The sequence below is a fragment of the Dendrobates tinctorius genome, unplaced genomic scaffold (genome assembly GCF_039654945.1).
Source record: "Dendrobates tinctorius isolate UK_male_01 unplaced genomic scaffold, ASM3965494v1 ptg000064l, whole genome shotgun sequence".
Classification (NCBI taxonomy): domain Eukaryota; kingdom Metazoa; phylum Chordata; class Amphibia; order Anura; family Dendrobatidae; genus Dendrobates; species Dendrobates tinctorius.
In genome coordinates, this window is record NW_027361732.1 from 5,307,831 (window position 1) to 5,319,936 (window position 12,106).

The 12,106-nt window shown below is 40.6% G+C and overlaps 1 protein-coding gene across 4 annotated transcripts in view; it reads right to left on the bottom strand.

The window, feature by feature from the left end:
• LRCH1 (leucine rich repeats and calponin homology domain containing 1) overlaps positions 1 to 12,106 on the bottom strand; it is a 323,294-nt gene that overhangs the window by 147,764 nt on the left and 163,424 nt on the right. For all 4 annotated transcript variants that reach the window (XM_073580257.1, XM_073580255.1, XM_073580256.1 and 1 more), the window contains exon 4: positions 7,258 to 7,363. In XM_073580257.1, coding sequence (XP_073436358.1) covers positions 7,258 to 7,363 — 106 coding nt within the window. The remainder of the gene's footprint in view (positions 1 to 7,257; positions 7,364 to 12,106) is intronic.

A 12,106-nucleotide genomic window follows, 5' to 3' on the forward strand; every position in this document is an offset into this window, starting at 1 on the left:
TACTCTTGTCTTATGTATTGAGTGTCTTTAGCACATCATAGATAGATTTTGAGGAGGAATGAACACTGATAGAGAGAGCAGATACGTATATTACACACACACACACACACACACTTAGATCAAAAAATTTTAGCGGGTTACCAAAACATGTTCAAGATACAGTTATATAATCGATATGGGTATAAAAGCAAACACTCAGCTTTAATTTGGGGGTATTCACATCCTAATTGGAGTAAGGATTTAGGAATTACAGCTCCTTTTTAAAGAGACCAAAAGTATTAGGGCAATTATCTGAACAGCTCTTTAATAGGCTGCATGGGCTATTCTCTCGTTAATCCAGCATCAATAAAGGTAAATGGTCTTTAGCTGATTCCAGGTGTGGCATTTGCATTTGGAAGCTGTTGCTGTGAACCCACAACATCCGGTCAAAGGAGCTCTCAATGGAAATGAAACAGATCATCAAAAAAAAGAAAAAATCCATCAGAGAGAGCAGAAATGTTAGGAGTGGCCAAATCAACAGTTTGTAACATTTTGCAAAAAAAATAAAAAAGCGCATATGTGGTATTTTAGTGTCCCCTTTATTTTTTTTATGCACATATATGTATATGAAACATTTTACATTAAACTTTTTTTATTGTAATTTTTATTTAAATACATTTTTACAGGAAAAGAAAGAAAAATTGCCATTTTAAATTTTTCACTATCATTTATAGGTTGTCCACCAATATTATTCTATAATAATATTTTAACTTTCGGTTAAACTTTTTCAATTATATAAAGTGTATGTATGTATATATATATATTATAGTATATAAATTTAAAATATGCCTATGTGACAAATTCTGATTTTTAGTTATTTGCATCCTATACTGTGGTCATAAAACCCCATTATGCAGACTGTTCGCATATGAGGCGGGCTCATACACTTGTTTAGTCTGAAAGGGGTATTCCTATCTCCAAGATCCTATCCCATTATGTAGGAAGTGTAGTAATAATAATAATATTAGCAAATACCTCCAATTAGACATGTAGTATAGTTCTTCTGATAAGCTATGTTGCTTACCCAAAGTGCAGGGCATTGCAGTAGCTTAGGTATCCATGCTTAGTGACAGCTAGTTAGTTGTTAGTGGTCATAACCATGGATACCTAACCTATTGCAATGCATGCACGTTGGGTGACATAGCGAATCAGAAGAATTATACTACATTTGTAATTGGAGTTATTTGCTAATATTATTCTATCTCCTACATACTGGGATAGGATCTTGGAGATGGGAGTACCTCTTTAAAAAGTAACCAAACGTTTGTTGTTTTTTTTTGCTTATCCACCAGGCTTTGCAAAGTGATGAGTTTCTGTAATAAACTTGATTAAGTTGCACAGTGACAGAAGACAGAAAATCAGGAAGGCATGAATGGACTGGGATGCACAGGCCAGATAATCCACTAGTAATAATCTCATGCTGATAAAACACTGATTTTGTTGAAACAAGAATACAAGGCCCAGTAAGTAACACATCTCTGGAATTAGGGTCTCTGCCCCTACATCATAATGCTCTCAGATTACATAGTAAAACACTACTGACATATTCCCTTTAATGCCCAGTTCATGCTCCTTTCAAAGCACCTTTCAACTGTTGATCGACAAATTGATACACTATATACAAGCAGTCTGTGTTTGGGAATTCCTGTCTGATTAAAGAGGTCGTGGAGCAGAGATACTCAGACATGGAAAGGCCCTTTCATAGACAGTGTGATTATAGCATACAGACTTTGCTGATCAACAGTTGAAAGACGGCTTCTATAAAAACATAAATTGGGCATGAAAACAAAACTACATCAAAGTGTTTAAAAGAGAAGGAAGTAATGTTAAGTAATGAATATTACAAAAAATCATAACCTTTCAAAGCCAGTAGGATAACTAAATTAACAAAAGTGTACTTATCTATATATATAAAAATGAGTGCATGTGTGTGTGTGTGTGTGTGTGTATATCAATCCACACCCACTCAACATGCAAAGCCCCATAAAATAAATATCTAATCTATATATATATAAAAATGAGTGTATGTGTGTGTGTGTGTGTGTGTGTGTGTGTATCAATCCACGCCCACTCCACACGCAAAGCCCTATATAATAAATATTATATATATATATATATATAATAAATATCTAATCTTATATATATATATATATATTTCATAGGCACATCGTCTTGACCACAACAAGTTACACTGCCTGTGTTGCCCATAGCAACCAATCACTAAGCATCTTTCATTTCACCAGAGCTGTTTAAAAGATGCACGCTGAGCTCTGATTGGTTGTTATGAGCAACAGTTTTCCTTGCAGACAGTTATGGTAACTGAGGCCTATTATTCTTATAATTTCTATGGTGTTATCTTCCTTCTGTAAAGCTGGAAATAACACAATTTATTACGGTGCCGACACAGACCACCCTCTGACACAGACTGCAGGGGGAGTCCAGCATCAGTAACTTCTCTTTGTCTGGCATGAAGCATCTCATTAACTTAAAAATTCAAACACAGGTTAAAAAAAGAAACACAAGACAGTTTTCTCCAACCCAGGAATCATTTTAATTGGTGTAACAGCGCCAATCTGACAATGTTGGCTCTGACGGGATGATGTGTGATATTAGGGGTAGTAGTCCAGTGGCTCTGGCTAACGAGATGATGTGGGATATTTCGGGTAGTAGTCCAGTGGCTCTGACGGGATGATGTGAGATATTAGTGGTAGTAGTCCGTGGCTCTGGCTGACGAGATTATGTGGGATATTAGGGGCAGTAGTCCGGTGGCTCTGGCTGACGAGATTATGTGGGATATTAGGGGTAGTAGTCGGGTGGCTCTGACGGGAAGATGTGGGATATTAGGGGTTGTAATCCGGTGGCTCTGGCTGACGGGATGATGTGGGATATTAGGGGTAGTAGTCTGGTGGCTCTGATGGAATGATGTGGGTTATTAGGGGTAGTAGTCCGGTGGCTCTGACGGGATGATGTGGGATATTAGGGGTAGTAGTCCCGTGGCGCTGGCTGACAGGATGATGTGGTATAGTAGAGTGAGTGTGGCAATGTGGAGTGGGCGGGGCTATACACCCAGCTATATATATATATATATATATATATATATATATATATATATATATATATATATACAGTGGGGCAAAAAAGTATTTAGTCAGTCAGCAATAGTGCAAGTTCCACCACTTAAAAAGATGAGAGGCGTCTGTAATTTACATCATAGGTATACCTCAACTATGGGAGACAAACTGAGAAAAAAAAATCCAGAAAATCACATTGTCTGTTTTTTTTTCATTTTATTTGCATATTATGGTGGAAAATAAGTATTTGGTCAGAAACAAGCAATCAAGATTTCTGGCTCTCACAGACCTGTAACTTCTTCTTTAAGAGTCTCCTCTTTCCTCCACTCATTACCTGTAGTAATGGCACCTGTTTAAACTTGTTATCAGTATAAAAAGACACCTGTGCACACCCTCAAACAGTCTGACTCCAAACTCCACTATGGTGAAGACCAAAGAGCTGTCAAAGGACACCCGAAACAAAATTGTAGCCCTGCACCAGGCTGGGAAGACTGAATCTGCAATAGCCAACCAGCTTGGAGTGAAGAAATCAACTGTGGGAGCAATAATTAGAAAATGGAAGACATACAAGACCACTGATAATCTCCCTCGATCTGGTGCTCCACGCAAAATCCCACCCCGTGGGGTCAGAATGATCACAAGAACGGTGAGCAAAAATCCCAGAACCACGCGGGGGGACCTGGTGAATGAACTGCAGAGAGGTTGGACCAATGTAACAAGGCCTACCATAAGTAACACACTACGCCACCATGGACTCAGATCCTGCAGTGCCAGACGTGTCCCACTGCTTAAGCCTGTACATGTCCGGGCCCGTCTGAAGTTTGCTAGAGAGCATTTGGATGATCCAGAGGAGTTTTGGGAGAATGTCCTATGGTCTGATGAAACCAAACTGGAACTGTTTGGTAGAAACACAACTTGTCGTGTTTGGAGGAAAAAGAATACTGAGTTGCATCCATCAAACACCATACCTACTGTAAAGCATGGTGGTGGAAACATCATGCTTTGGGGCTGTTTCTCTGCAAAGGGGCCAGGACGACTGATCCGGGTACATGAAAGAATGAATGGGGCCATGTATCGTGAGATTTTGAGGGCAAACCTCCTTCCATCAGCAAGGGCATTGAAGATGAAACGTGGCTGGGTCTTTCAACATGACAATGATCCAAAGCACACCGCCAGGGCAACGAAGGAGTGGCTTCGTAAGAAGCATTTCAAGGTCCTGGAGTGGCCTAGCCAGTCTCCAGATCTCAACCCTATAGAAAACCTTTGGAGGGAGTTGAAAGTCCGTGTTGCCAAGCGAAAAGCCAAAAACATCACTGCTCTAGAGGAGATCTGCATGGAGGAATGGGCCAACATACCAACAACAGTGTGTGGCAACCTTGTGAAGACTTACAGAAAACGTTTGACCTCTGTCATTGCCAACAAAGGATATATCACAAAGTATTGAGATGAAATTTTGTTTCTGACCTTATTTTCCACCATAATATGCAAATAAAATGAAAAAAAAACAGACAATGTGATTTTCTGGATTTTTTTTTCTCAGTTTGTCTCCCATAGTTGAGGTCTACCTATGATGTAAATTACAGACGCCTCTCATCTTTTTAAGTGGTGGAACTTGCACTATTGCTGACTGACTAAATACTTTTTTGCCCCACTGTATATATATATATATATATATATATATATATATATATACACTCACTGGCCACTTTATTAGGTACACCTGTCCAACTGTGTGTTAAGACTTAATTTCTAATCAGCCAATCACATGGCGGCAACTCAGTGCATTTAGGCATGTAGACATGGTCAAGACAATCTCCTGCAGTTCAAACCGAGCATCAGTATGGGGAAGAAAGGTGATTTGAGTGCCTTTGAACGTGGCATGATTGTTGGTGCCAGAAGGGCTGGTCTGAGAATTTCAGAAACTGCTGATCTACTGGGATTTTCACGCACAACCATCTCTAGGGTTTACAGAGAATGGTCCGAAAAAGAAAAAAAATCCAGTGAGCGGCAGTTCTGTGGCCGGAAATGCCATGTTGATGCCAGAGGTCAGAGGAGAATGGGCAGACTGGTTCGAGCTGATAGAAAGGCAACAGTGACTCAAATTGCCACCCGTTACAACCAAGGTAGGCAGAAGAGCATCTCTGAACGCACAGTGCGTCGAACTTTGAGGCAGATGGGCTACAGCAGCAGAAGACCACACTGGGTACCACTCCTCTCAGCTAAGAACAGGAAACTGAGGCTACAATTTGCACAAGCTCATCGAAATTGGACAGTAGAAGATTGGAAAAACGTTGCCTGGTCTGATGAGTCTCGATTTCTGCTGCGACATTCGGATGGTAGGGTCAGAATTTGGCGTAAACAACATGAAAGCATGGATCCATCCTGCCTTGTATCAACGGTTCAGGCTGGTGGTGGTGGTGTCATGGTGTGGGGAATTTTTTCTGGGCACTCTTTGGGCCCCTTGGTACCAATTGAGCATCGTTGCAACGCCACAGCCTACCTGAGTATTGTTGCTGACCATGTCCATCCCTTTATGACCACAATGTACCCAACATCTGATGGCTACTTTCAGCAGGATAATGCGCCATGTCATAAAGCTCGAATCATCTCAGATTGGTTTCTTGAACATGACAATGAGTTTACTGTACTCAAATGGCCTCCTCAGTCACCAGATCTCAATCCAATAGAGCATCTTTGGGATGTGGTGGAACGGGAGATTCGCATCAGGGATGTGCAGCCGACAAATCTGCGCCAACTGTGTGATGCCATCATGTCAATATGGTCCAAAATCTCTGAGGAATGCTTCCAGCACCTTGTTGAATCTCTGCCACGAAGAATTGAGGCAGTTCTGAAGGCAAAAGGGGGTCCAACCCCTTACTAGCATGGTGTACCTAATAAAGTGGCCAGTGAGTGTATATATATATATAGCTATCATTATAATTTGTTATAACTAAACACAGTTATTCACTATGACCGGGCAACGCCAGGCTCTTAACCTGGTTATTTAATAAGTGAAAACTGAGAATGGTGTCATTACAATTCACACAGGAGCAATCTGTTCTGGGCTACTCCTGTGTGAAATGTAATGACAGGTTGCTCAGATTTCACTGCACAACAATTCCAAGTTGCATTGAGCCAATAGACATTAGTGTGATTTCCGACACATCTCCAGACAAGGAGAGTCAATAGAAAGGTTTGTAATGTGACACAGCTAAATTCAGCAGCACTTTTTAATCATGCAGGAGGTAATTAAGACAAAGAGATGGGACTGTGTGACATTATATATCTCACACACGAAGAAACCTGCTTTCAGGTATAGTGGGAGGGGGTGTGTTCTTCTTTCTCCAGTGTGTTGCTGCCTGCTTATGACTGGGTGTCTCATACAGGCTGAAGAAGTATATATCCCCAGTGATAACACCCAATTGAACAAAAAAATGAGTCATTAGGTGGCAAACAATTTGATTTCTAATATCTCTGCAACATAAAAGGCAAAATTAAAAAAAAAAAAAAAATGATTCTGCTCGACAGCCAATATTACACTTTGTATCCTGTCCATTTCAACTTGAATTATTTGGTGTAAAGTCCTCATTAAATCTTATTTAACTTGACTTATTCAAATAAAGTTACTTTTGCCTAGGGACACACAATGACCCTCAAATAGCTGCAACTACAACACAAAGAGAAATATACAGGTTAGCAAAGTTACCACATAATAATAATTTTTATATAGCGCTAACATATTCCGCAGCGCTTTACAGTTTGCACACATTATCATCCCTGTCCCCAATGGGGCTCACAATCTAAATTCCCTATCAGTATGACTTTGGAATGTGGGAGGAAACCGGAGTACCCGGAAGGAAACCCACGCAAACATGGGGAGAACATACAAACTCCTTGCAGATGTTGTCCTTCGTGGGATTTGAACCCAGGACTCCAGTGCTGCAAGGCTACAATGTTATCCACTGAGCCACCGTGCTACCCCTTCATCACCACATTCATAATTGTTATGTTGTGAAGTGGTCATGCCATACTGTGACCTTTAGCCACGTGACAAGTCACAGACAAAGGGCCTATGTAGCCCAGGCCTTATACAACTTATCTTTCTAGTGTAAACCTATGAAAACACACAGGACACATGAGCACTTACCCTGAGGTAGAACTTTCAGATAATTTCTTCTTATATTTAACTCACGCAGAGACTTCAGTAAACCTATTTGCTGTGGCAAAGATGTTATTTCATTGCAGCTGATGTCCTGTAATAGGAAAATGAAGGTTCCAGTAGTTCTAGCAACTAAACCCCAAGAAAAATACCTTACTGCTATAAAATACAGCTTTTCGGATTACGTTTTGTGCATATGTCAAGAAAATTTCAAGAAGGGGTTTATGTCTAACATCAAGGCCTTCTATTAGCCAGATATCAGCAGAGAAGGTACAAACAAAAAATTGTAAGAAATATGCAACTAAACTATGACACGGAGAGACATACACAAAGGGGCGAGGGGCTGTGAAATGAGGATTTCAGAATCAAATACACAGGTATGCAAAACTTGGGTTTATTAAACATTTCTCAAATCCAATGACTGATTCTTATGTTTTCTTACATGACCTGATTTAAATAAATACTTCTATTTTTAACCATATGGATTTTGTAATCAATCATGAAACTGTATTGATGGTTGAGCAGGACAGATAGCTTGTATAAAAATAGTGTTATCACTGGTTTACCATCAGAGATCATGTTTGGACCCAAATTAATCCAAATAAAGCCCAAATATCATTAAAAGTATCAACTTTATCTTGGAGTAAAGTGATCAGAAATTCCATGTCTCTAAAGTCCTTGATTCATAAATATAACTCAGTCATTCATGGAGATGGGGTTATTTTCTAATGTTTTGCTAATAGGCATTTTGTGGGGGAGCAGCCTGTCAATTTTTTTCCCCCAAGTGGGAAGGGTGGGACAGGGAGTAAGTAATGCAGGGGATTCAGTGGGATCTGTATACCTGGTACTCAATAGATAAGATCCTTAACTTTACACCAAAAATTCTAAGGCCTGTTTCACACTTCAGTTTTTCAGGTCAGTCGAAATCCGCCAAAATGGCAGAAAACGGATCCGTGGCCCATGAAACGCCAACGGGAGCCACCGGGCCGTTGGTGCGCTGGGATCCGCCGTTACGGTAATTTTAAAGGAACCTCGCCTGAAAACGAAAAAAAAATACCGGCGATGTAGCGGTATCCAGAAGAGAGGGCATGTCGCGGGATCATGGAGCGTGAACGGGTATCTCACGGGATCATGGAGCGTGAACGGGTATCTCGTGGGATCATGGAGCGGGAACAGGTATCTCGCGGGGAGAGAGATTTTATCCAGCAGTCAGATTGGATTTAGGGTTAAACATGTAGCAAAAGAGAAAAATACAGATCCGGACACCAAAAAAACGTTGCATTGTCCGTTCGTTGATCTCAGCGGACGCCAAATTTTTTTGGCGGATCCACAGAAATACGGATGCAACGGACGATCCTCAGTCAAAATCCGCCGATAATGAAAGTCAATGGGGAAAAAAACGGATCCGCCAAGATAAATGGCGGATCCGTTTTTTTTGCAAATCGGCGGATTTTGACTAATGGTGACAAACGAATGTATGAAACAGGCCTAAGTTAGAAGACAGGAAGGTCATGAGGATTTGGTATCAATCAGTTATGGTCAGGGAGTTCCTCCGTTTGCAGTTATTCATTTATTACTTACTATTAATATTTTAAAAATATTAGTAATATCCTTAAAGTTGTGTCCTATATAAGTGATGGACAACCCCTTTTTCCAGACCAAGAACCATATTACTGCAACTCGGATTAGAAGAATTATTAAAGAAAACTATATAACACTATATTATATGTTCAAGTCATGATGATAGTAATATTTTACCATGAATATTGTAACTGTTCTTGCTATTTAATATCATATTGTTTGTTTCACCTGGCACCCTGCATAGCCTGTATCTCCACGTGCTCAGTGATAGCACATACTGTGATGATAGTGGATATAGCACATGTAAAGTTTACATACTATACGACCTGTACTAAGATTGTATTACAATTTAATAATTCATGGAGATGGCTAGGCAATCTCCCCTTACCTTATTCTGAACCAATTTTTTTTTAAATCACTTAGTTTTCTCATTGACAGATTTTGGCGCATGGATAGTAAATGAATAGTGCTATACTTGTAATTTTTAACTATTTTGTAAAGCAAACACTACTAAAAGAAAACCTACTCATTTTTTACATAGAAAACAATTATAATTTGTCATTTTATGTCTGAGATAATCGTGAGGCAGCAGTCATAAACATTATATACAGTGGGTACAGAAAGTATTCAGACCCCTTTAAATTTTTCATTCTTTGTTTCATTGCAGCCATTTGGTAAATTCAAAAAAGTTCTTTTTTTTCTAATTAATGTACACTCTGCACCCATTCTTGACTGAACAAAAACAGAAATGTAGACATTTTTGCAAATTAATAAAAAAGAAAAACTGAAATATCACATGGTCATAATTTTTCAGACCCTTTGCTCAGTATTGAGTAGAAGCACCCTTTTGAGCTAGGACAGCTATGAGTTTTCTTGGGAATGATGCAACAAGTTTTTCACACCTAGATGTGGGGATCCTCTGCCATTCTTACTTGCAGATCTTCTCCAGTTCCATCAGGCTGGATAGTGAACGTTGGTGGATAGCCATTTTCAAGTTTCTCCAGCGATGCTCATTTGGGTTCAGGTCAGGACTCTGGCTGGGCCAGTCAAGAATAGTCACCGAGTTGTTCTGAAGCCACTCCTTTGTTATTTTAGCTGTGTGCTTAGGGTCATTGTCTTGTTGGAAGGTAAACCTTTGGCCAAGTCTGAGGTCTAGAGCACTCTGGAATAGGTATTCATCCAGGATATCTCTGTACTTGGCCGCATTCATGTATCCTTCAATAACAACCAGTCGTCCTGTCCCTGCAGCTGAAAAACACCACCATAGCATAATGCTGCCACCACCATGTTTCACTGTTGGGATTGTATTGGGTAGGTGATGAGCAGTGTCTGGTTTTCTCCACACATACCGCTTAGAATTATCACCAAAAAGTTCTATCTTCGTCTCATCAGACCAGAGAATCTTATTTCTCATAGTCTGGGAGTCCTTCATGTGTTTTTTAGCAAACTCTATGCGGGCTTTCATACGTCTTGCTCTGAGGAGAGGCTACTGTCGGGCAACTCTGACATCAACGCCCGACCTGTGAAGGGCTGCAGTGATAGTTGACTTTGTGGAACTTTCTCCCATCTCCCTACTGCATCTGTGGAGCTCAGGCACAGTCTTTACCTCTCTCACCAAGGCTCTTCTCCCATGATTGCTCAGTTTGGATGGATGACCAGGTCTAGGAAGACTTCTGGTGGTCCCCAACTTCTTCCATTTAAGGATTATGGAGGCCACTGTGCTCTTAGGAACCTTGAGTACTGCATAAATCCTTTTGTAGCCTTGGCTAGATGTGTGTCTTGCAACAATTCTGTCTCTGAGCTCCTTGGCCAGTTCCTTTGAACCCATGATTCTCATTTGATCTTACATGCACTGTGAGCTGTGTGGTCTTATATAGACAGGTGTGTGCCTTTACAAATTAAGTCCTACCAGTTTAATTAAACACAGCTGAACTCCAATGAAGGTGTAGAACCATCTCAAGAAGGATCACAAGGAAATGGACAGCATGTGACTTAAATATGAGGTTCTGAGCAAAGGGCCAGAAAACTTAAGACCATGTGATAGCTCAGTTTTTCTTTTTTAATAAATTTGCAAAAATTTCTACATTTCTGTTTTTTTTTCAGTCACGATGGGGTGCAGAGTGTAAATTATTTAGAAAAAAATGAACTTTTTTGAATTTACCAAATGGCTGCAATGAAACAGAGTGAAAAATGCAAAGGGGTCTGAATACTTTCCATACCCACTGTATGTATATATATATATATATATACACACACACTGCTCAAAAAAATAAGGGAACACTTAAAAAATACAATGTAACTTCGAGTCAGTCACACTTCTGTGAAATCAATTTGGCTGTTGTTTTGGTCACTTTTGAATTTTGTCATTGCTCTCACTCCTAGTGGTAGCAGGAGGTGGTGTCTACAACCCACATAAGTTTCTCAGGTAGTGCAGCTCATCCAGGATGGCAAATCAATGCGAGCTATGGCAAGAAGAGTAGTTTTGTCAATCAGCAGAGTGTTCAGGGCATGGAGCAGATACATGGAGAAAGGTCAGCACAGCAGGACACGTGGAGGGGGCCATGGGAAGGCAACAACCTAGCAGCAAGACCGCTACATCCTTCTTTGTGCAAGGAGGAACAAGAGGAGCAGTGCCAGAGCCCTGCAAAATGATCTCCAGCAGGCCACTAACATTCATGTATCTTCTCAAACCATCAAAAAAAGACTCCATGAGAGTTGTATGAGGGCCCGACGTCTACAAGTGGGTGTTGTGCTTACAGCCGAACACCATGCAGGACGATTGGCATTTGCCAGAGAACAAGATTGACAGATTCAACATTGGCGCCCTGTGCTCTTCACAGATGAGAGCAGGTTCAGATTGAGCACATATGACAGACGTGACAAAGTCTGGAGACTCCATGGAGAATGTTCTGCTGTCTGCAACATACTCCAGCATGACAGTGGTCAGTAATGGTGTGGGGAGGGATTTCTTTGGAGAGCCACAAAGCCCTCCATGTGCAAGCAAGCCAGATATACCCTGTCTGCCATTAGGTACTGAGATGAGATCCTCAGACCAATTGTGAAACTATATGCAGGTGCAGTGGGCCCTGGGTCCCTTCTGATGCATGACAATGCTAGGCCTCATAAGGCTGAAGTGTGTCAGCAGTTCCTGTATAGAGAAGGCATTGATGCTATGGACTTTCCTGCCTGTTCCCCAGCCTGAATACAATTAAGCACATCTAGGACATCATGTGTTGTGAGTTCATTCTCCCCTCCG